The following is a 26,135-nucleotide window of genomic DNA, read 5'->3' as shown; positions in this document are numbered from 1 at the left end:
TGGAAGCTGATGCTGTTTGTCTCTCTCTGTCCCACCCCCCCAGCTTTGAATATAAAATGAGTTTCTGCCACTCTGTCTTTCCTGCCTCTCCCCCTTTGCCCTGCCTGTGTAAAACCAGCAACAGGGCATCAGTCCAACACCCTCAAGTTTGATGAGTCCTCTAAATGGAGGCATTTATTATTGCCATGCTAATATAAACCTAAGAAATGGATAACTTGACCAGTGAAGACAAAACTACTTCATCTTTATAGTTTATAACGAGCTTGTTCTGTTGGGATAGGTTAAAAGAAATCACACTCTTTCCCGAAGCAGGGATCAGACAATCCTGGCTTATTTTCCCCTTGGTTTTAGCCCTTCTCTTCCCCACGTAGACAGTATTCAGACTGACACTGCTTTACATCACAGGGTGGAACTTTTACAGCCTGATAAGATACCAGGTGGCTCCCTTGAGCACAGTACCTCTCATAAATATTTGTACCAGCAACTGTAACAGCAAGAAGAGCAGCAAACTTCAGCTCATCAGGAATTCTTACTTATGGTTGAGTTCCCAGAGTATGTTTCCCTAAATAATATCTGCATTTCCAACACTGAATTGGCTTCCTTAAAGCCTTGGACAAAAGTAGGAATAAATAGCAAGGGACTGACTATTTGCATTGATTTTGACTAGCGGTGAAGGTACTTTATGTCTAAATATCAAATTCAGGGTTAATTTTAGCGCACATTCTTTTCAGAGGAACCGCCAGATGGCCATAAATGTAATTCCTGCTGGAAAAATTGTCACAAATCAGTTCTATTACCTCTCATCTCAGCAGGACCATGAGGTCTGGTTGCAGCTGTGCCGTCCACTGAAAGTATTATGAACTCCCAGAGAAGTGCTAGAAGTGGACTTGAGCCTTCTAGGGATCTGGCTATTTCATTTCAGAGTCAAATTACATGACTCACATCATAAACCTGAATCAATGCTGAGACTGACCTTTATCTATTGAAGGTAATTTTACAGGCATTAGAGGCCAAGCCAAACATAAATAATCTCATTTATTTCAATTACCTGCTTTGGTGATCAAGACCTAGTCACATGGATAAACTGTTGGAGCATAAGGGCCTATGGCCTGCAAGAGAGGACTGTGCCATTTTGTGTTGTAGCCACCTACAATGAACATTATTTAAAGTACTAATTCCTGTGCTTAGAATAGAAAATGCCAGAAATACCACATAATTTTAACTTCTGCCAGCAGTGAATAACTAGCTTTCATTGGCACACCATACACAAGCTAGGACCTCAAGGGACTACTTCTGTGACTAAATAGCTGTGGTATTGGCCTATCAGTGTATGTACGTACTTCATGTTCATTTCTGTACTTCCAAAGAGTGCAGTGCAACCATTTTCACTCTTTCCCTGCCTCATTTGTGACTTATATGGAAATGCCTCCCTGAACATATACCTGTTTGCTTGACATTAAGAGAAACTGCATGACTTAATGCCCTCCCTCATCTCCCACCTTAAAGTCTCAAACTTGCATCTGTCTCATTACCTTTCAAGTTAAAAGGGAAGTCAGTAGGATAAAGTCACCAATTCAGAGCTACCTCTGCCTTTTTGCATCTCAAGGTCAGTGCAGCCAAAGGAAGAACCAGTGCTTTTAGCATTGCAGTGCCCATGAGCAGAGGTGCAGTGGTGCTGGCCTGGGCTGCTGGTACCAACTGTGGTGGTGCAGTCCCCCGGGCCACTCTGAGATTTCAGGATAAGCAATGCATGCTTTGGGAAAACCTCCCATTGTGCTGTTATCTTGATTAGAGTTGCAGAGACTTTGGGGCATTAGGCACTCTTTGGCCACACCTGGGCCATCTGCTGCCTGAATTGTATATCAGAATGACTCAGCACCAGTTGTGGCCAGAATGTAAAATAATGACTAGATGCAATGATCTCGAGACCCTATAAATAGCGATCCAAGGAGAGACCTTTTGAGCTCTTGGGGACTGCAGTGGGCTGTGTGACCCAGTATCTCCCCCTGAGCTGGGACACTTCTCAGGGTAGGTTTCATGAGGATTGAAAGATCGTCCGCTGACAATTTCGCAAGGACTTAAAGGCCTGGTTTTGTGAGGTTTACTGACCATCCGTTGATGAATCCTGGCACATAAAAGTGATTAATTCATGAAACTCATGAGAGGGAAATTTTAATCATAGGTTAACCTGGTTGGGGGGCTGTATCTGTGTATGAGCATTTGCAGTTTGGTTGGGAACTATTTTACCCGTCTCTGTGTGATTTGGTTTGGAACTATTTTGGCTGTCTGTGTGGTTCAGAACTGTTTTATCTGCCTGTGTGATTTGATTTAACCTCCATCTGTGTGCAACCCTGCTGTAAGTTTCGGGTTATCCTTGCCATTTTCAAATTTTTAACTAAGTCTCAAATTGGATTGTAACATTCCATTGAATCACTCTGTTAAATTGGCTCATAATTAAGTACCGTTAAAGTTATACAACCTAATCTTGTGATCTATCTCAAAAAAATTAATAAATCCTAAATTGCTGCTAAACTAAAGCCGTGTAACAAAATCTCATTCGCAACACCAGTATCTGTCCTAGACTACAGGGATCCAGGACCAGCAAAGCTGAAACTAAATGCTGTGCATTCAGGGGTTAATTTCATGGTCAAAGACAACAGGAACACAGGACAGACTTCCTCCTGAGGAGCCCAAACACAAGGTTAAAGGTTTCACTAAGAAACAGCAAGCGCAAAGCCTTTCCCTTTCACCCCAGACTCCAGCGAGGTGCTGCGATCGCTGGACTCGGGTCAGAGCAGCACCTCCAGTCTGCTCCCAGGTTTGCTTTTCCTTTCCCTAGCTACTTCCCAGACTGTATCCACAGCCCAGGTACAGCAGAGCAGGGCTGAGCAAAGCAGCGACCCAGAGCCCAGCAAACTCACTGCTGCCGGGCGGATTCTCCTGCCAGCGCAGAGGGAAAACAGCATGCTCTAGTAGCACATCTATAAAACAAAAACCAGCGTGCTGAAGAACAGTTTGCCTCAACTTCTTGGTTTTAATGGGTCTTCTGTAAGTGCTGAGTGGACCCAGCAGTTCATGGGATATGGAATAAATTACATCAATTACTGGTTAATGATACATTTACATTTAGGTAATGCATTATAGGAGTTCCAAGTATTTTGCAGACTTGGATTAATCCAATTCTGCAAGATGTCTGTGAGAAAAATTATCTCCTTTCCACAAAAGTGGTGCTGCTGCCAATTCCAGGAATTCAAAAACCCTAATTCAGGCCTCAAAACACCATGATAGGCTTAAAAAGGTCTTAATAAGAACAACAACATGAATGAATGTCTTTTTATTCACCTTTTGCTGTGTGACTTGTAATGTTTCTTTATGTTATGATTAGACTTTTTTTGAACAAAAGGAAACTTCTCACATATTCATAGAATTGTAGAAGCTATCAAATAAAAAATAAGATTGTTTTAACACAATGTGCTCAGAAAACAAAAATATAACTTTGTCTGAACTTTCTATGTTTTTTTCAAATGAATTAGTATGCTGTTTGGAACCACAGAGATATTTGGCTCCTATCTTTAACTAACCTAAAGTATAAAGAGGTGGTTAGCAGTCTAAGGACTTTGAGTTTTGTTTGTGAAACAGTAGTGCTTTAATAAATTTTTATGAATGACTTGCTGGGAAGTTGAACAGCACAATGAGCAGCTAATGTAGAAAGAGAAGCAATACATGTCCAATGCCTTTGATGTTTGTGCACTCTACTGTGACAAGATCATGGAGAGGAGAGATGGGATGAGGACAGGGTGTTGCTCTTTGGGGTAGCTGGTTGGTTTTTTTAAGAAAACTGGAGAGGGTTTTTTTGTTCTTTGTTGTCCAAAACATGTTTAGCTACATGTTTAGCCCCCTGTTTGCACCATTTGTTTTGTATATTCCAATTCTTTTATTATTATTATTATTGTAATTTTATTATCATCATTATTTTCTTCCTTTCTGTACTATTAAACTGTTCTTATCTCAACCCATGAGTTTTACTTTTTTTTCCCCCATTCTCTCCCCCCATCCCACTGGGGGGGGGGGGAGTGAATGAGTGGCTGCATCATGCTTAGTTGCTTGCTGGGGTTAAATCATGACACCTATTTATTTTGCAAACATTTTTATTTTTAGCTCAGTCTTTAGATTTCTGCCTTTGATAGGTTTTTGCTGAATTTATCTTAGCTTTAATCTATTTGCATCTTTTCGTTATTGTGCTGCATTACTTGTGCAAAAGTGTCTAATACTTTTTTTTTTTACTTCTCATATATAGAAACTGAGAAAAGCTGGTCAGGAGATATGTCCATCACTTTTGCTCTTACGGCAGAGGTTTAGGGGGGCAGCCATTCACCAGCCTGCATACCACACAGGCACTCACAGGTGGCTGCTGGTGTGTACCCCAACTTCATTTGCAGCACCTTGCAGCACTTTGCACCACACTGACCAAGACATTTGGACATCTTCCCTCTACTCTGCTGCAAAGTCAGTGATTTCCAGTGGAGCGGGCAGCAAAGGAGGAATGATTTCCTCCTTTTTGATTTGATGATTTGATGATTTCCTTTGGTGGAAAGACCACTTTTGTTAGACATATTGACACTTTTATTAATTCTCTCTTAAATGATATTTTTATTTTAAATGTCTTTTTTTACTAAGAATTGAATTATGTTTTCTTAAAAAAATGCAAATCAGGTTATTTTATTAATTCCCATTAAGAGCCCATTTGCTTCCAGTAACAGCTTAACTAAAAAAGAAATAAGGGAACACAAGAATATTATTATTGCATTTGATATTCTGGTTATTTTTTTAAAGCAGGCATGAAAGAAGTAACTGGTTTTGACAACGGTATAGCATTTCAGGTAAGAATAAAAGCTGGACTTGTGTGTATATAGTTTGACTACAACAGCATTTTTACAGTTAATTCCTACAAAGTACTAATTACTCTTAGAGTTGGTAACTTCATGTCACTGCAATTTTTTACGAAATTAAACTTGGTGAGCACAACAGAAGCAAATTTATTTTCCTTATTTTGTTTTTGTCCTTCATTTTTGGCTGCTTATGGAATCCAGTTTTAAATATGCCACATTTGCAGACTTTCTGCTACATTTTAAGAATGAAAGTCAGTTTTGATAGTTCTAGGTTTGTTTTTCTTTGCTTTTAATATCTAGCTACTATGGAAGTTATGTGTGTATATTTTTATGTAGATATTTTCTAGCTTACTTGCAGAAAGGAAAGCAGTTTGTTGAGTAAACATAAGTATTTGAAATAGTAGAAATGCTGTGAAGGGCACATGGAAGGCAATGTTACATAAATGTTAAATAAGTTCTATTTAAATAGCATGCCATTGTTGCCTATTATAAATAATAAAGATTTTATTCATATAACATATAAATGCATGTGTTCTTAATTTATTTGTAAACATTAGTTCTTTATCTCTTATATGGCTAATACAAACACTTTACTTTGTATCTTTAGCACTTTTCCATGTATCTGTAGTACTGTTTTAAATTTTTGTTAATAATTTTTTCCCCATCTAAAAAAAACACGACTTAGCAAAGATGTTATCTGAGGTCTCCCAGAAATATATTTTCATGCCATTGGGGATTTCTGTAGCTGACTTTTGCTTCTGTATTTAGACGACAGTGACTATCGCGTGAGGATCTACACAAGATGCAGATTACGACTGCAGTCAAGACTTGCTTTTACATTGGTTTCTACTGATTGTTGAAAGCTGGAGTTCAGTCGATTGCTGGGGAAGTTCTCTTGGCTGGTGCCACAAGCCACGCGGCAGGGTTTTTGTTGGAAGAGTAAATCTATTTGTGAGGAGGAATAAAGTTTCTGGATGCATGACAGATACATTATTTTATGAGAAAGATAATTTAGTTCTGAGGACAAGAGCCGTGATCATCCTGTGTGCCCCCAGGAGGGCTTCCAGGAGGAACGTGTGGGAGCAGCCACAGTGGTGGCTCTCGCCCGCAGGAGCCAGCACGGCTGAGCTAAGGGGGCACCTGGCACAGAGCAATCCTGCTTTCCCCTTCATCTGCTGCTGCTGCTGCTGTCTCACCAATTTTGAGTTGGGTGCTGGCCCTGTGCGTTGCTACTGATTCGAATAATAGTTTATCTAACGCCTGCCATTGCCTTACTATCCTTATAGGCAGAAAGGAAATTTTCTGGCTGGCTGTGTTATGGTTCCAAGCCACATCTAACCCATATTTACATGTACTTCAAAAGGGAAGACTCACAAGAGGAAGGCAAGAAAAGGCAAAAACAAAAGAAAAAAAAGAAAATGCAACATTCTCAAGGGCCTTAATTACATTGGCTTGGGAGTATTCAAAGCCAACGGATTGCTGGCTCACTCCTTTATTTTTCTTTCCAGACAGAGCAGTACTTCTCGTATGTCCCTCAAGGTCCTTGCTGGCTTGCCAGTTTGACAAGGAGTCTATAGTCGTTATGTATATATGCCCTGTTCGCTAAGCAGCCATGGACTGGCAGGGGTCAGCTCCAGCTGAGCTGTTAGAGCCAAAGGGCTATCGTCAGACCAGCTACATGGTAGCCAGGCAGCTGGGCAGCACCTCTGACTACAGGTTTTTAGCTGATCACTTCTGATGCAAAGTCCTGTTGCAAAACGGCAAAGATCACAAGGGAGAGAGAAACCACGTGAAGCGAGCAGCATTAATGCTATTATGGAGCTCAGGGTGGCAGGACCTCAGCAGGCAGAGCAGGGGGATAGCAGTACGTGGTCTTCCAAGGGGGGTTCAGAGGTGCTGTGCAGGGATGCTTGTGCTATGCTAAAATCCTTGCAGATCTGTGGAGAGTCACATTAGAAACACTGTCGTTTTTTCTTATTTAGATTTAATGTAGTTTCATTTCCTTTAGCTAGACTTATTTATGATAGACTTTAGCACATGCGTCAATAGCTGACTATGGTCTTCTATGTCTGTAAATGTGGTTAATATTTCTGTAACTGCTTTAAATACATATTGCATGCAGACAATAGTGTGGCTTCTGAAGACACATCCAGTTTTTAATCTCATGGTTCAAGGTCAAAATCTCAACACTATATAACTATATATTATACATACATTGGCCTGTCATCATGCTAAACTCCTTTTTTAATTAGAGGGGGAAGAATTTGTTGGTTTACTTGTATTTCAGTAAACTTTGGCAAAGACTTTGCCAAGGATAGCCAGAATCGCTGCAGTAAATGCACAGTGACAGAGCCTGCACAGTGTCTGAGGCTACAGTTCTGCAGAAGGGTTTCCTCTACCATACATCCCTCCCAACTGTTGTAACCAAGACCTTGTGACTCCCACAGCAGGACCAGGAACAAGCATTTTTCCCCTCCAAGTTTCCACTCTGGAAACCAAAACAGTCACTGGTAGCTTGTACTTTAGCAGGTGCCATCCAGCAGGGATGTAGATGTTCTGCACGGTACATATGGTACTCGTAGCAAATCCTGCCTTCCAGAGCCAAGTATTTAAAACCAGCAACAGTTCTTTTGTGGCTCTAAAGCACTCTGGTCATTTCTCTCTTCTATTTAAATAGAAGTGTTCAATCACCATGCTGATGAAATACTGCAGGTAAGAAATATTAAAGTAGTCGCCTTTGGATGTGGGGCTGGACCATGGGCAAGGTTTGCCTGCACCTCTCCCAACTGGCAGGCCCAGAAGTCTTCAACCTCCTCGTGGAAGATCCCATGTTTCTTATCATCCTCAGGTCCCTGGGAAGCACATGCACTGTACTGTGCATGGGGGCTGGCAGGGCTGGAGGTCACCTACTGCTTCCCAAGGAATGCGCCTCCCAAAACGCAGCAGGCAGCATTGAGTCCTGCACAGGCATTCAAAATGATATCTTTCAACCACATGTGGTAGAAAAGGAGGCAGTACTGCTCTCAGCATGCAGAGGGCAAGCTGAGATACTTTTTTGTTGAGTAGCCTGGCTACAATCAGATCTGAAGTCAAGGAAGGGATCAGGACTAAAATTAAGATGTCATCCTTAACCCTAGGGTTGCTGTAAGCTCAGAGAGGCCTCTTTCCAACCAAATTCTATGCATGAAATTACTTTTTCAGAGCAAATGTGAAGTCAGTTAGTGGATCTACATGCTGTTTCATGGACTGTAGCCATTTTTAATGGCTTTTGGTAATCTGGTCTGCAAGTTATGGAAGGGATTGCCTGCACAACCTGAATGGAAAATTATACCTGCACAGAAATTTTATTTTTCTCCATCCAACATGCCTCCAGCTCTGAGCAGTTTAGAGAAAAGTCTGTATTTAGTCTCAATACAATATCTTGTTTCAGTGTGTGCCAAAGTGCAGAAAATCTTCAGGCCCTACCCATCGGAGATAAGAGCATACCTTAAAGAAAGTATCAGATGGACTAGATGAAACCATGACGTATTTCCTTTTCATGTGGGAGAATGACATAACTTCTTACTCACAAACAAAGCAACAGATCCTCTTTTGGCACTTAGTCCTTTCTTGATTCAATAAAAAGGACACTGTCTAGTCCTCAAAGTGTGAGTAACATCAGCTGGACTCCTTGCTTGAGCAAACATCTGCAAGGACTAGCTGCAAGCGTCCTTCTTCCTGCTCATTGTGTGATGCAATCCCAAACACTGGCAGGTGTGACAGAGGTGCCCTTTACCAACTTGTCACCTCTTTGCAGGTTTCCATATAAGATTTTTATCTGCAGGAAGGCCTCGATCTGATAATCCTTATGAAGACAAGTTTTGTAGCACTCAGAATATAGGAGTTGTATCCTGTGGCCAAACATATTTAAATTCCTAATTAGGAGAAGAGCTGTGCATTACAAACTGGTCATTTTCAAAGTAATGTATGAAAGAGATGTTTGATGCATTTAAATGGAGCATAGTTTACATTAAAACTATTTTTGGTGGTGAAGGATCTCATAAAACCAAGTGAGTGGGTAAAAAGATGGCAGGTGACCAGTCACCATTGACTGTGGCCTGAAAACAGAGTGTAATGGCAGCCAAATATGCCAACAAACGTGGGACATAATCAAGAAGAGTAAGAAAACGGGAAAGAAAATGATGTTTTATCACTCTCTAAAACCTAGCATCTCGAGCAATATGTGCTGCAGCATCTGCCTCTCAGGTAGGAGAGCATTAGAGAAGCAACAGAGAAAGGCAACAAACACAGTTAAGTGGTTGGAGCAGCCGCCTTAGGGGAAACACTAAAAGGTTTCGGACTTATCAGTGTGGAGAGGAGAAGGCTGAGGGGGAAATGATTCATAATTTCAGTTTCACAAAGTTAGTGGAGAAAGTGAGTGAAAAACTGCTGTTCATAACGTCCCGTAGGTGATACCCTTAAACAGCATCTCCTGTTGCCTCTTTGCCTCCCCCTCTCAGACAGAGCAGAGGGCTGGAAGCACCACCTGTCCAAAGCAGCAGGGCATTTCTTGGTCCTTAGATTCCTTTTTGATAATTCTCCAGGGGCAATCTGAAGTCCATAAACCAAGGAATGACACTGTCATTTGACACTGTCTCTCACGGCATACTCCTTGAGAAGCTGGCGTCTCATGGCTTGGACAAGTGTACTCTTCGCTGGGTGAAAAACTGGATGGACAAGCCCAGAGGGTTGTGGTGAATGGGGTGAAATCAAGTTGGTGGCAGGTCACAAGTGGTGTTCCCCAGGGCTCGGTGCTGGGCCCCGTTCTGTTTAATATCTTTATCAATGAACTGGACCAGGGGATCGAGTGCACCCTCAGCAAGTTTGCAGACGACACCAGGTTGAGAGGCAGGGTCCATCTGCTTGAGGGTAGGGAAGCTCTTCAGAGGGATCTGGACAGGCTGAATCAATGGGCTGAGGCCAATCGTATGAAGTTCAACAAGGTCAAGTGCTGGGTCCTACACTTCAGTCATAGCAACCTCATGCAGCATTACAGGCTTGGAGAAGAGTGGCTGGAAAGCTGCCCGGCAGAAAAAGACCTGGGGGTGCTGGTTGACAGCCGGCTGAATATGAGCCAGCAGTGTGCCCAGGTGGCCAAGGCGGCCAACGGCATCCTGGCCTGTATCAGAAATAGTGTGGCCAGCAGGAGCAGGGAGGTGATAGTCCCCCTGTACTCAGCACTGGTGAGGCCGCACCTCGAGTACTGTGTTCAGTTTTGGGCTCCTCACTACAGGAAAGGCATTGAGGTGCTGGAGCACATCTAAAGATGGGCAACGAAGCTGGTGAGGGGCCTGGAGCACAAGTCTTATGAGAAACGGCTGAGGGAACTGTGGTTGTTTAGCCTGGAGAAAAGGAGGCTGAGGGGAGACCTTATCGCTCTATACAACTACCTGAAAGGAGGTTGTAGTGAGGTGGGTGCTGGTCTCTTCTGTCAGGTGGCTGGAGATAGGATGAGAGGAAATGGCCTCAAGTTGAGGCAAGGGAGATTTAGGTTAGATATTAGGAAAAATTTCTTTACTGAGAGGGTTGTCAGGCATTGGAACAGGCTGCCCAGGGAAGTGGTTGAGTCACCATCCCTGGAGGTATTCAAAAAGCATATAGATGGGGTACTCCATAACATGGTTTAGTGGGCATGGATGATGGTTGGACTCGATGATCTTGAAGGTCTTTTCCAACCTAAATGATTCTATGATTCTATGAATATCAATTTGCTTTGCCAAAAAAAATAGAGAATGGGTTTCTGTATGGGTAGAGCATTTATCTGTGACATGAGGGGGGCATATTTATTCCATCACCTCTCTAACCCACAGGGCTTATTTACCACAAGCTCTTTCCACGCATTCTCTCTCAACAGCCTAAGGGGTAGCTGGACATGGGCAGGAGCCCGGCATGCTCCTGTCAAGGTGCTTTCACATTTGTTGATTGATTTTGTCAATACCGCTGCACTAGGCAGCTCCGTTCTCTGGGCTTCATCAGCTGGGCACAAGATCCCAGGCACAGCACAGATGCCAGGGGAGCTTCTCCAGTGGAAGCCCATGTGACAAAGGATTTTACACATATACTGGTGGGGCTGGGTAGCTCCCAAGTACAACTGCTGGCACAAATCCTACCATGGGTGTTAAGGGATCATCCCAGCCCCCATGGCTTACTTCTGAATGGAGCAAGTTGAGGAGGAGCAAATGCAGCCATTCATGCCACAAGATTGCATCAAGGGGAGGAGGAAAATCTTAAGCACAGAAGACTGAAAGTAAAACTAAAGCAACTAAAATGACATTATGGTGGCAGAGCTTGAGAACATCCTACTAGGCATCACTCAGTGACTCAACAGTATTTAGAGAGGAAATACATCCTGAGCAACTTCAGAGCAAACCTGTGAATTGGAGAAATACACACAAGCTAGTGAAAGCCACAGGTAGACACCGAAATAGCATCCTGGCCATGTAAAAATTATTGAGGTCCGTTCTGAGTTCAGGAGAAGTTAAACCGTTAAGCAATTCAGTGAAACCCAGGCAGAGTCAGAGGAGAATGGGTGCAAAACTCAGCAGAGCTGGAGGTCCTTCCTCCAGAGGGGCGATCGCTGTGCTGCCCCTCACCCCTGCGTGGGAGCGCTGCCTGCCCAGTGCCTGCCCAGTGCCTGCCCAGTGCTCCCCCCAATTCCCCCACTGCTCCCCTTGCCTCAGGTGGGCAGTGTCAGGTCCAGTGGGGGATGTGGCATCCTGGGGCTCGCCGTAGCCACCAAGAGAGCAGTGCAAGTGGGGAAGAAACGCTAGTCCCTGTATGCAGTATGTACGGATGCAGCAGTTGAAGTCAGACATCATGCAGTGTATCCATGTGATAGTCTGAATTTTCTCATAGAAAATTCCCACCTCCCTTTCTCCTATTGGCCCAAAGAGCAGTCAGAGTTCGGCTCTTAGCAACCCGTGTCTACCTGGAGGCTTTTGAGTACACACACACAGAGTATCTGCTTAGAAACGACTGCCTCTTATAAAATAATTGGATTTTAAATGTACTCAGGCATAAGTTTCAAAACTTAGAGGAAGTGTGTTACATTTTCTTAGTAAATTATTAACCAGGTGATGAGACAGTGCTGATGCTGTAAAGCAAGACACACAGGACTGTGCGCTCTCACGTGGATGCGTTGTCCTCGCTGCCTGACAGCAGGGAACCTGTTGCAGCAAAATTGCTGAAATCACAAGTCATTAGTTGTCAGGGTTTTGGCTGGGATAGAGTTAGTTTTCTTCCTAGTAGCTGGTATAGTGCTGTGTTTGGGATTTAGTATGAGAATAATGTTGATAACAAACTGACATTTTCAGTTGTTGCTAAGTAGTGTTTATACCAAGTCAAGGATTTTTCAGCTTCTCATGCCCAACCAGCAAGAAGGCTGGAGGGGCACAAAAAGTTGGGAGGGGACACAGCCAGGACAGCTGACCCAAACTGGCCAGAGGGGTATACCACACCACGTGACGTCATGCCCAGTATATAAACTGGGGGGGAGTTGGCTGGGAAGAGCAGATCGCTGCTCAGGGACTGGCTAAGCATTGGAGAGCAGGTAGTGAGCAATTGCATTGTGCATCACTTGTTTTTCTTGGGTTATATTTCACTCACTTTTTGTTATCTTCCTTTTCATTACTATTATTATATTTTATTTTTTATTTCAATCATTAAAGTGTTCTTTTCTCAACCCACAAGTTTTACTTGTTTTTGATTCTCCTCCCCATCCCACCAGGGCAGGGGGGGGGGGCGAGGAGGAACAAGCAAGCATCTGTGTGGTGCTTAGTTGCTGGCTGGTGTTAAACCACATTAGTACACTGAATTTCATTGTCTCTAGGCAAAAAGCCACTACTTTGATGATCTTACCTATGTGATCGCAGAGGATAAATGCAGAAATATTGCAGACCCCTGTGTGAGGTTGTCACTGAGAGAGGAGGTTGGGCTCACCACGACGTCTGTAGATTTCTGGGGTGAGAGCACTATGAGGAGGGGACAGGTTGGGGAGGTTGTCAGGCTGCATGCTAACAACATACATTTTCTGGTCATGGCAGATGCTGGAATTCACCCTATTTCCTGCAGCTGTCCCTACCCGATGCTGGGCCCCTATACTTGCAGGTCACTGGCCCATGGTCACTTCTGGAAGCAATGGCAGGAGCAAGGCTTCTCCACAGTCTTTCTGGAGCACAGTGAAGAGCATAACATGGTGTTCCTTTTTTTAACTGGACAGGGCTACATTTAGAGGCCTGGAGGTCACTGTATAAATCTCCCACAGAGTCTGCCACATTTAAAAGTATGACCAGCAATGTGACATTTAGCATAATTTTAACACAGGATGCCACGTGTGCCTTGGGTGCTACCACACACTTAGTGTTGCATGGGTCCTATGAGTGGACAAGCACGAAAGAAACCACATTTTGTCCTGCTGTGTCAGTCCTGTGCTACACCACTGAACCAGAACTGACAGGGACTGCAGGCAAGGTGGACAGTTCTCATTAAATATTATTTTGTGCATCTGGAAGCCAGCAGTATGCTGAACACCACCACAGCCCACAGCATTTGCCTTCCTACCTGAACAACGGTCTCTAGTGGGTCCAGAAAAGAGAGTCAGAGGAGGGCTGGCCCCACAGCTCTCACCTGCTTTTATCTCCTGCACTTGTGTGTCAGACACAGGAATGATTTATGCAATATGTTCAACTCTACAGTCTTCAGAGGCATGGCAAGGAATGAGTTGCAGGGTTCACTTTTGGAGATTCAAGAATTTATTAGTCCAGGGATCTCACCAGTAAAATACCATTAGTGCTCTCTAGCACTTTTCTCTGGGTGCCACAGCTTTCTCTAAAAAGCCTTTCCAGAGAGAAAGAAGAGCTGTAGGTGATCATAGAGACAATACTGCACAGAAATAAACTGCTGCCTTCCTCTGCTGCAGCCCCATGTAGATCACATTATCCTCACCATGACTGCTGCTGTGAGGAGCCCTTTCTTCCATTTATATCTGAACTCCAAATAGCCCAAGAGAGAGAACTGTGGTCCATGGTCTTTAAAGCTTTCCAAGGGGTTGATGTTGAAAGGCTTGTATATGTGAGGGTTAAATCCATAGTGCATCCATTGATTTTACTGAAAATGTCTTTCTTTTACTTGACTAAATTTTATCAAGGCTTCTCCCAAATCCAAAAGTGTGTAGCACCCTGGAAATCCACATATTGCCATAATAATGAATAATTGCTTAGTGTAGTTTTGTCCCAAAGCATAAGTAAACCTTTTTTCTTGCAGTGAATCTGTCATGATTAAATTAATTAAAGCTGGACATGCCCCCTAATTCCTCTTGCTGATCTGATCTATCTTCCTAAAAAGAGCTTTTTATAACAGCTGTTACACTATAATTGGCATTTTGTGTGTTCTTAGACTCTAGACCTTTTTTTTTTTTTTTACTGTACTTATTTTATTTTATTTTATTTGGACTCCGTGAGTTTTGCCATTTTGGCCTGGGTGTGCTCACTGCTATGACTCACGTATTCCACAGCTACTGCCAGATCTCTGGGACCGGCATTGTAATTATCGCATTAGGATCTGTCATTGCAGCCCTGACTTAATAAATAGCCAGGGCAGTGATTAGAATCACTGATTGATCCATTCCACAGTTCTGGACACTCATGTTTGAGATGAACAGAGGGACTGTGGATATTAAGGGTTTGAAATGTCAGCATTCCAGATTAAATTAGTATTAATTAGTCATTCCAGGTACACTAGCTGTTATATATAGTACGCATTTCTGTATTCGACAATGTGGTGATGATCAGCTAAAACCATGACTCAGATTCATCTCATAAGCTGCAGAAGAAAGCCCTGGCCCTTCTTCCTCTGTGCCCAGCTCGCTGGAGCCATGCAAATCACAGCAGAGACCAGGGTTCCTTTCAGGGGAAACTCACGGTGCCCTTCAGGAGTGCAACTCAAGCATTGTAGTCCCAGGTGGACAATCAGTCCACAGGACCAGGCTAGACCAGGTCCAAAGCAAGAAAAGCCCTGAAACGCGCAGAGTGTGGATGCTCAGCACCAACTGTCTCACTCCACATCCAGAGGCTGGACAGTAACATGCCCTGACGGTGTCTGAGCAAACTGAAGCAACAGCTCCATGGAGGGGATGATGATGATGATGATGGTTCTTCACCCCACAACTTCCTCCATGCTCTCCCTGAAAACTCAAGGGCAAGGCAGGAGCCTGCAGGGTGGACCAAGAGGGCCAGCAGGAGGTTGACTGGGACATGGGAGATGGAAGCAGTCCTTTAAATTATTTTGGTCCAAAGGCAGTGCTGTGCTATTCAGAGGGACCAGCCCTGGTCCAGCAGCAGCCCCAGAAGACAGACTTGCAGTGATGTCTGTTCCCCATGGCCACTGGAAAAACATGGTGATACAGTATGCTGTGCATGACCACCACACGACTCTTTGTGGCAGCTTCTGACAGCTCTGGGAATGGGCCTACCACACTGGGTTTTTTCTTTAAAAAATATATTTTAGAAGGAAATTTTGTTTTCCTGGGAAGGATTAGAAGGAGATGAGTGAGGGCATGAAAACTTACTTGGTAACTCCAAATTTTTATGATACTGTCTATGCATTCAGTGATGCTGTGAACATGGATGGCTTTTACCCCTAAAGGCTGTATGATCAACATGGACGTTTTACATTTGTTCAAAACCTGCTTGGTTTAGATTTGTTGGGTCCGTGGCTTGACAGATATAGAACAGACTAAGGAAATGTGCTGATTGTGTTCAGCTATACTTTCAGGTCTTAAAAATAATCTTTAAAATGTGTTTAATTTGTGAGATTTTGTTCCCATTCTTGAATGGGGAAAAGGTTCTGAGAGTTTAAAAGTTCTGAAAACTGGTGTCAGAGTGAGTATCATTCTCTAGACTGCTCTGGGTCAACATTAAGTTGCATGCTGACAACTTAAAAGCATTCATTCAAAATCCAGCAACAGGGATCTTGTCTGTGCTCTATTCAAAATGTTTTCTGTTCTTGCCAACAGTTTATTCTAGATCAGGAATTCCCTTCCAGGGAAATCTGAATAGTGCACAAGTGGAGAGTCATCCTGCAACATGATATTTTACCCCTAGAGAACCGTTCAAAGTCATCCCCTCAGCAGAGACAGTTTTGGGCAAACACTCAGCAAGCTCACTCCTTTCCAGAGCATTTGGTGGTGCATGAAAGCTGAGCAGCCCAAGATGGGGAACCCAATTCTCACCTTAGTGTTGCATTTTGTTGTCTTCATAGTCAAGGAAGATGAGCTGCCAGGCTGGAGACTTGGCTTTTTTGAGCCATCTGCAGGCAAAATGTAATGACTGTACCTCTACCTTGAACTCTGTGGTGTGCCTACAAAAACCTGCATAGGCAGGAGGAAAATAACACAATTATGCCCAACAGTAATTGAGGATTAGGGCACACCATGCCAGCTACCTACTTTCTGTCCCTGAATGGAGCATTTCGCTTCTTCTCATCTCCAGAATTGGGGTAAGGGTACTCATCTACATTTCTAAAGTGTTTTCAGGCTTAGGGTCAAATACAGGCCAAATACCTTTTTTAAGAATGATTTCTTTTTATCTCTATCACCACAACCACATTTGCACATGAGGGATACCATGCACTCATAGCTTTGGGGCTGTGGGTAATTCTTGCTTTGTGATCCTAGGTTGCTAAGTAGCCTGTGTCCAGAGATGTGAGGAATCCTCGCTGTACTTGCCCTATAGCAATCTTGCCCAGCATTCAAAATATTTTCTCAACTTGAAAAAATTCTTAGGGATTTCCCACTGAGGCTCAAAAGCAGTCATATATTTTATTTATTTTATTACAAGGCATGTAAGTAAAAACTTGCATATCTGAAAAAGATATTAGATAGAAAACAGTAATAAAATTAATATTATTCTTTTAAGAAACTTGGTAATAAATATGTTTCCCCTCAACATTAAAATGCTTGTAATTTTGCACAACAATAAATACAGCGTAGCTCTGGCATAGAGAAAGGCCGAGGCTGGATACAAGAAGTCCATGTGGTTTCTTAAAAAAGCTCAGGTGATTTATAAAGGTTTGGCATCCTGCACTTGATGCACTTTGATACAACTTGCACTTTAATTTTAATTTTACTATGATTTTTAAACAGTCCCATAATATGAAAATGAGAGGAAAATTTGTTTGATTATAGGATTTTTCCTTTAAATATTTTGAAAGTAAGAGATGTGTAAACTCATTAAAACCAATCCTTGAAATAAAAAAAAAAAAAAGTGTCTCGGTGGCTATTCTACAAAAATGCAGATTTTTCAGCTGTGGGTGCTCAAGCCTGACCAGCCAACTGGCAAAGGACCAATCCCCAGTCAATTCATCAATTCTTTACACAGTTTTTAAAAAGAAATAATAATAACAAGGATAAAGAGTAAAGATTGTAGTATTCACTTCCCAAGTCATGACGGTTCGAGGTTCTTACGCTATTATCCAAAGGTTAGAGGAGAAACAACAGGTATATTCCAGAACACTTCCCAGAATAACTTTGGGTCATTCTGGTCTATACTTCTCTTCTAAAACTACCAACAAAAAAAGAGAGATATTTCCATGCACTGTGCTGTTCTTATGCCAGCACGTATCATCACAATCACAACTGTGAACCTAAGTCACTTTGATAGCCCAATCTAATATAGATTGATTGATTGTCCCACGACATAGTTAGATAATGTCCACAAAATGCCACAAGCTCTGGCAGAGTCCAGCGTTCTTAAAGTACCGATAGGTCATGGCAAGACTTGGACTTGAGTTTGAAGGCCATGTTCTTGTTGTTCTTGGCAACTATTTTGCCCCAAAACCGCCTGGCTTTCTTTGGGATGCTCTCTCTCCGTTTCTGGTACGCCAGCCGCTTCTCATTCTTTTCCTTGCTGTCCCTCCGGAGCCGGACTTGCCGCACAATGCCTTCAAACAGCTCTTTCACGTTGTGCTGCACGGCTGCCGAGGTCTCGATGAACTTGCAGTCAAACACAACGGCGCAGGCTCGTCCCTCTGCAAAATTGCAAGGTGGAGATGTCAAGAGGTGTCGCGAGCAGGGGGAGGCAAAGTGGAGGCAGGCTGCCACGTGCAGGGAGCCAGTGCCACTGGGGGAATTCCTCAAGCCTAATATAGGTACGGATAAGCCTTTAATCACTTGATGCTCCGTGCTAGCCCATGATTCACACTCCCTGCCCAGCAAGGAAGGGTAAATCCCCTCTTGGAAAAGCCCAGTCCCCGCTGTCAGCTATGAAGGGAGCTGGGGCTGATCGACTTGTGCCAAGACACCGAAGGCTGAGAGGTCAGTCATGACTCAAACCCACTGGTCATCTTACGTGCTGACTCTCTCAAGTTGCATTAAAGGGTGATGACAGCACCCTCCATGCACATAGCACAGCGTAAGAGGCAGGGCCCAGTCCTCCTCCATGGGTCATGGGTGTAAACCAGGGTCCCAGGACAGTAGCAACTTCTGTGTGCACATGTACAAAACTCTTAAATAAAGGCAGAACTATGCCTATGGCTTCAGAGGTATAGCTGCAGTCATAGTTCTTATCCTTAATTACGTGAGCCTAAGCTAAACCTCACAGCTGTCTTTCACACACAAGCCAATTTATTCTGTCTTCTGGCTTGGTGTGAACTCATCACCAGGATGACTAAAGTGACCTGAATGCACCTGCCATCTTTCAAAAGATTTTTCAAGTGGGGCAGAGAGGAATGAGATGGCAAATAGGCATTCCTGGTCTCCTGATGAGGTACCTCAGTGCAAACTCCTCACTTGGGGCAACTGTGACAGAAGCCAGAGGAACTGTGCACATCCCCAGTGAAAAAAAGTCTAGATCAATTGGGAAATAGAAGAGGAACAGCTGCAGAGAGAAGAAAATGCTGAGCAGAGGAACCCATGTTTCTGATGGGCCAAGATGAATGCATGGCTGTGTGTTATGTTGTGTCACCTAAGCTTCAGTGAAGACTCTCCAAGAAGAGATTTTACTAACTGCAGACCTTGAGAACCAGCAGCAGCTTTCCCAGCAGTCTCTTCATTCCTATTTATGGGCTTAGTGGTTATTCATTTGTGTGCAGCAGAGGGAGGGCTGTTTCAGCATCCCAAAGCAAGGCAGCAAGGAGACCTCTCCTGAAAGGCTGCATGGTCCCTACCCAGACTAGCAAAACAAAGGGTGAGAGGGAATTTTAATTCATCAGGGAGGACAGAGAGCTGGTGATAAAAAAGAGATAAGCTTTGGCAGCAGAATAAAGGGGGCTAAACTCATTATACATAAACATGTATTGGAAATCCAAAGGCTTTCCAGCTACCAGAGAAATCACACACTGCACTGGTCTTACACTAGGAGCTGGCAGGGAAGAAATTCAAGCTGCTTTTATGATGGTACTTAATAAATTTAGGAAAGGGATTATCTGACATGTAACAGTATTACCAGGGGAGGCTTAAGGACCTGGCAGACCCCTCCCAGTCCTCTGCCCTCTGTTCCAATCCTCTGTTGTTTTACTGCTCTTTTATTGCCCAGTCCTGGTTACAGCCTACTCCCTCAGCCAGAGCTCTGCATTTCGTTCAATGCAGATGACTCCTAATGTTTACATGGTTTTTATCCTCATCATTTTCCTTACCTGCCACTGAAACTTCGCGGCACCTGACAAGGTCACTTTTGTTGCCAACCAAAATAATGGGGATGTCTTCTTTCTGGCGTGCCCTGCGGAGCTGTATTCTGAGTTCGGAGGCCTTCTCAAAGCTTGCTCGGTCTGTGATGGAGTAGACAATCAAGTATGCATCTCCCACTTGCATGCAGTGGTCTCGAATCCATTCTCCCTCACGCTGTGCAAATTAAATGGTCAGACATTGTTATGCCCAGAGCAGATTTTACTTAGAAAGTATAACGTTAAAGAATCCAAATACATTCCTGCTGTAACTGTAATGGGTACAGTTTTAATCACAGTTATACTAAAAGTAATTCCAATGCAGTGATGGTATGAATACTTCACCACAAAGGAGGGCAAAACTTGCCCCAAATAATTCATTGTGCTGGCTTTAGATTGGAATGAACATGGTCTGGAAAATGGCTTGAATGTTTTGTTTTATCACTAAAAAAATAAAGAAGGCTTGCGCTTCTCAGGCTCACACTACAGAGCTCTTAGGCATGCTTGGCTTGGTGTGGGGGTGGGGTTAAAATTGTATTTTCCCTGATGCTGAAGTATGGAAAACACCTACTTTCTTCCCAAAAGATACCTACTTTTGATATGAGCAGTCACTCATATGCACTTTTCTTTTGGCATTTGACTAGAACAAATAAAAGTACCTTATTATCCCACATGTCGAGCAATATAATGGTTGCACTTTCCCCGTCCACCATCAGGGTTCTTTCGTATGTGTCTTCTGGAAAGAAAAGCAGAAATGTTGTGAATATATTATTTTGTGGCATCATGTACCTTACAAAAAACAAGTAGTTGAATATGTATAATTTGTTCACAGTTCAAGTTATTGAGCCAAATTTTATGCTGGCTTACATTCAGTTCTTTCCTCATTTCCATCAGCACTGAACCTGCCCTCTGTTCATTACTGGTTGTCCTACTTTCCATCATATATGAAGGAGGCTGAAAGATCAGGAAACGAAATTTTCATTATTTTGGCTGATACCCTCTTTATCTTATGTGGGAGAGAGAAAATAGAACCAGTGGAAGAAATAACCAAAGGCTGAACATTTGCCCCATGGGAGCAGCAGAGTCCAGCGAGGCTGAGTAATGGAAAATATTTGCTTTCGCTTTAGCAGGGACAGTTTACGGGTGAACAGTCACTGCTGCTGAGAGCAATCAACCAACAGCCTACCAAGCAATGAGGATGGGGTTTTGTGAGACAAGAGCTGTTGAGTTTTAGAGAGGCTGAGATTTCTGCTGCGTCCTAGTTCTGTCCCATTTCACGGTTTCCCACATTACCTTTGATGTCAAAAAGCAAAGGAATCAACAAACCACAGAAGTTCAGTTATTTTGTACAGTGGCCACAAAAATTCATACCTAGATTATAAACGCCACGTGACAAAGTTCTGCTTAGATCTGGGGGGCTGTTCCCGCTCATAATTTCAATCAACCCTTGCTGTGAAATCTCAGTCTAGCTTCTGCTTCAAATACTAATCTTCCTTCTTTCCCCCAAATCTGGGGACATTTGGATGAGCAATACGGGGTTTGGGCCCTTCTCTAGTCTTGTGTTGCTGGTGAGTGAAAAATGCCAGGCTTTGGGCTTCTGAGCAAACCAGCAAACCACCCCTCTCACTGCAGTGTTTAAGGGGTCTGTCCCAACCACTCTTGTAGATAGGACTGTGTCTTAACCCTTGCCTCAAAGAACTTCTGCTGGGCATTAATTGAATTAACTTTCCCCTCAATTGTAACAGAGCCTTTCCTCGAAGCCAGGAATCTACATCCATGCAAAAGAATGAGCCAAATATATTACACATATAAAATAAAATCAAAAAGAGCCCAGGCTTGACGCAGCTTAAAATGGCAAGATTAAAAAGACAGAGCTAATCAATAGCAGCAGTTTCCCTTGCAGGCCCAATAGAATGACATTTGTGTTCATGAGTTAGCTTAATCTTACAGTCAGTAGCAAAGCCTGTCTATAAAAACAGTTAGATTCCCTCTGTGAGTTGGCTATCCTGAAGCCATCCTCTCTTGTAATGAAATTTCCAGTTTGCAAGCTAAAGTTTGGAGAATAGTTTCTTCAACTGACTGAGCATCTGTGTGGGAACAAGCTCCTTATATACCAGAGGGCAACATTCAGACAACTCCTTCTCCACTCTTACACATGGAGAGGCTACAAATATGTAATCACACTCCTCGAAAACATTATGCCCAAATGGTCATATTCAGCACTGGTTTGCACCTTGGTCAGTCCTAAGGAACTTCCACAGGATACAAAACACACTGGAAGTGGGCAATTAGTTCATGTTATGCTTATTTTGAAGCTGACACTAAAAAGGGGGAGATAAAACAACAGCAAGTTTTCCAATACCTCAGCAGTTCACTTGTGTAGCACTAGGAAAACTTTTATCAGAGATAGTCCAGGCTGAGGAGCTGGTAGGATTATGGGAAAAGTCGGTCGTAGAAGCTGAAGACAAAGCACACCTGAATAACTGATTCGGAGTGACTGCACCATGGGGAACTTCAAATCCCCTAAAGGCACAAAGATCTGCGCCCCCAGTCTGTGACAGCAAGCAAGGAAAATGTGGGTCTGCCCTTCCTGGTTCTGGGCTGTATTAAATCCTGGGCAAAAACTTCTCTTAACTGGAGAGCTAAAGACACAAAAAGCTGTCCTGCCTGTGCCTCACTGAAAGTCCTGCATACTGACGAGCAAAACCAGCCAGCAACCTGCATGTCCTCTGAAGGTAACAGCGTCTGCGTCCTTAGAGCCACAGCAGATTTCTGTTGCAGCACAAGCCTTCCACATCGACATCTTACATACAATATAGCTCAGGACTTTATGCCATGGCTTCACCTTCTGCATGATCTGATCTTTGGTATTAAAGAACACTTTGCAATCCTAAACAAAGCAGAGGAGGATAGCAAGGGGGAAGCATCAAAGAAAATCTGACAGCTTGTGCCTTTTTTCCCTGTTTGGGCAATAGGAATTTTCCTACACTGCTGAAGGACCTTTATCTGTTCTTCCCCTGGGGGAACCCATGCTGTACAAGTAAAATGAAATGAGGAGGAGACATATTTTACTCAAACTCCATACAGCCTACGCTGAGGCAATGAGTTTATACAGAAAGGCTGAGATGACTTCTAATGGCAAATATTTTGGAGGTGACTGAAGGACTCAGCAGTGGTTTTTCTATTTTTCTTTATATATTATAGCTAAATATTTCATTCTCGTAGACCATGAGGACCTTCAGTTGTTTTCTCTCCCCCACAGAAATCTGGAGCCAGCCCTGTGGAGCCAGTGGTGACACAAATGTTGGACCAGCATGAAAGCTGAACCAGCCATTTGTGTAGCATCATCACAGGCAGGAATGAGGCAGTTTCCAACAGGTATTTTGGAATGAAATAGCACAGGAATCTGAATTGTTCTTTTTCAGAGGCTTTCAATCATTCTCGGTGAGTATCTTACTCATCTTATTTTGCTTTCTTGTTTTCTTAAGAGAGATACATGAGTTGAATCAGTTTTGATGGTCAGATGCAAATGTTTGTTACCTCAATTTTTGATTAAATGGCCTCTCCGTTTTTCTGTGCCAATTACTACTAGCAGAGCTGATTGCAAGCAAGCACAAACATGCCGGGACGTAACAACCTACCTCCCAGCACCTCACAGTCGCTGTCGATGCTGTCATGCACCCCCGCAAAGATGTTGGCTAGCGAGGACTTGCCTACGCCATGCTCCCCGATCAGCACCACCCGGTAGCAATTGCTGCCGGACTCGGAGGAGATGACAGAGTCAGACGACTCTGAGGACCAGCTCTTTCTGTAATATTCATCAGGACTGATGGTGTATCGCTTCTGCGGGTGGTACTCGTTGGAGTCTTTCTGGATCAGCAGATTCCTTCCATCAGCAGGGATGCTCCATCGCTGCTGCTGCTGCTGCAGGCTGTTGTTGTGGGTGCGACGCATGGTAACGTTGTTGAGGGTCATTTTTTACCCCTAGTGAGACACAGGAAAATCACAAGCATTACCCACAAAACATCTAGAAATGCATTAACACTCTCTTATTAACTTCAAGACAGCACGTCCTGCTCTTCTACAGGGATCTAGTATACAACCAAAGAAAAATGAGACTTTCTGCACTCTTTCATAGTTGGTGGTACACAAAGAAATATTTCTAGTTAGTGAGTCAGAGGCTTTTTCCTAGGGATGATACCACCCTCACGTGCTAAATCCTATCTTTGTTTAGCCTTTACAAGCTCACGGCTGTGCTAGGTGCAGCCCATCCCCGGAGAGAGTGAGGCATTGCTATGTCCCAGGAGGAGAAGGAAGGGGCAGCGTTCACGAGAGCTGTCCTACACGGACTCTGCATCCCTGCTGAGAGGCAGCCTGTGGTACAGGCAGCACCTACAGGTACTGCTCCCCATCTTTTGTGCTTAACTGGGGGCAAACAGAGGCACTGGTCCCAGCTGCCTCCAATTCCCAATGCAGCTGAGTGTACAGCATCTTTCACGTTGTCTCAGTTAAGAGCTGAAACTTTTTGGAAAGCAGTAAGGCATCACTTGCTGCACCCTTAGACAACCCTGATATGAGAAGAGAGCCATGCAAGCAAGTCTTGCCATGATGGGATGGATTTGGGTCTCGACTACGGCTGGGTAAACAATGAATGACTCTGCTTCAGACAATGGCTTTTTGGCTGGCAATAGGGAGGACACAGTCAAGTCCAACAGCTTTTCTGAGGAGGTACAGGTTCTAGCTGCTACAGGAGGCAGCACTGGGAGAAAATCTCTGAAATGTACAGATATTAAATCAACAACTTTATTTACTGTACATTCAGCTAGATAGGTTCACTCTTCTTATCTAAGCATGGCTCTTAATTACATTTTACCCCGCAAACACTATTTTGCCTTGCTTGGAGGCAGAGGACACTGATGTCATTCTCACGGGCCAACAGCTACCATTTTTAGGAAAGTTACTTTGATGCATTCCAGTTCCCAAAGTGACAGTTACTTAGACATTTTGCTTTTTACCATATACCTGATGTTTCTCGGCTCTCTTCTCTATATTAGTAAACAGTATTAGCAAATTGGCCCTAAAATGCATCCAACCACTTTCAAACCTGAATAATAGGTGGTAAACAAAGAAAAGTACAGCAAAGCATCGAAACAACATGTACAAATCACTATTCCTTTTCACACAAAACTGTCTGACAACTTCTGTGAATAAGTGCACAGAAGGACAAACATACAGAAAAACACACTCCGTCTGAACTTATTAACGCATATGCAATATTTTCTGTGATGTGCAGTACTTAGGGGCAAAATGAGATTGTTAGCACGGTCCCAGTCACAGCAACTTTCTCAGCAAGAAATATAGCTAAACTAGAAATCACACACCAAGCAAAGGCTGCTTCGCAAACAAAATGAAATCTTTACTGCGGTTGAATTTTAAAATGCATTTTTTCCTTGTGGTTTCCCGGCTGAAAAGACCAGATGAGAAAAGCCAGCTCCAATTCAGTCATACAACAGAGCCTAGCTCACAACCTGCAATAAACAGTCACTCACTAAACGGTCACAAACATGGACATTTTACGATTTCGCCCCTAACAAATTATCATCCTTCATTAAACAAAGCCAAATAAGTCCCTATCACACACTGCGTTCCAAGTTCAAACTGGTTTTGATAGCCAGTACTGCATTGAGCTGTCTGGGTCTCTAGCACCGACAGTAAAAGACTGTGTCCGAGCCAACGCTGCCTTACTTCTGCCAGGCTCCTCCAGGCAGCCGGGTCCTCCGCTCACACTGCCCTTCTCTCTCGGTGGGCTGCGGTACGCTGAGCTGCTCTGCTGAAGTAAATCCTCTCCTGCTTTGGGGCTGCCTCTTTAATTCTTTCTCAGGAAACCTGGTTTATATTAAGCCCATCTGATCAGAGACAGGGCTTTTCCGTGACGTGGTTGGCCTTTCCATACAACAGCCAGCCCCCAGCTGGGAGGAAGGAGACATGCAGAAGAGCAAAAACTTGCAAACAATCTCAAAAGACTTACTCAAAATCATATGATTGTCTTAATATTGCCAGTAAAATAAACACATTTGGTTCTTGCATGATGAAAACAGGAAAGTGGAAAAAACCAAAATAATACATGCCACTTCGCCTCACTCAGTTTTTCATTCAAACGTTATCAAAATTAATGATGTTTAAAAAATGACATAAGTTTTGTTAATGCATAAAATGCTGTAAATGTATTATGTTCTCTGTCTGCAAAATACACTTAACCCCCTGCTGGACAAAAGGTTTCTTTGGAAAAAAAATCTGAATGTTACTTTGGAATTATCTTAAAAGTAGGAATATTATTCTGGTTTTTTTGTTGTTTTGTTTTGTTTTTTTTAAAAAGCTTTAATATATACAATCCTATAGTTCTCTGTCAGCCTCCAAGTGACTGCACCCAGTTTCCTGAACTGCATAATCACGTCTCACTTCTGCTGCAACATTTTACTAGCAAGGGCTTGAAAAAACATCCAACTATAAATTCAGTGTTCCTCCAGCTGAATGGTGGGAAAGATGCATCAG

At 43.3% G+C, this 26,135-nt stretch overlaps 1 protein-coding gene across 1 annotated transcript; it reads right to left on the bottom strand.

Moving 5' to 3' along the window:
* Positions 1–16,719: 16,719 nt before the first annotated feature.
* On the bottom strand, positions 16,720–25,532 carry GEM (GTP binding protein overexpressed in skeletal muscle). Its single transcript, XM_030012698.2, has 5 exons — positions 25,329–25,532; positions 23,225–23,567; positions 20,243–20,319; positions 19,557–19,761; positions 16,720–17,951 (listed from the first exon to the last, which is right to left on the bottom strand). The coding sequence occupies exons 2-5, from the start codon at positions 23,556–23,558 to the stop codon at positions 17,674–17,676; spliced, it is 894 nt and encodes a 297-aa protein (XP_029868558.1). The 5' UTR covers positions 23,559–23,567; positions 25,329–25,532; the 3' UTR covers positions 16,720–17,673.
* Between the last annotated feature and the right edge of the window lie 603 nt (positions 25,533–26,135).

This window comes from Aquila chrysaetos, chromosome 4 (genome assembly GCF_900496995.4).
Source record: "Aquila chrysaetos chrysaetos chromosome 4, bAquChr1.4, whole genome shotgun sequence".
Classification (NCBI taxonomy): Eukaryota; Metazoa; Chordata; class Aves; order Accipitriformes; family Accipitridae; genus Aquila; species Aquila chrysaetos.
The sequence above is the reverse complement of the archived record's forward strand: the minus strand, read 5'-3'. Positions and strand labels throughout refer to the sequence as shown.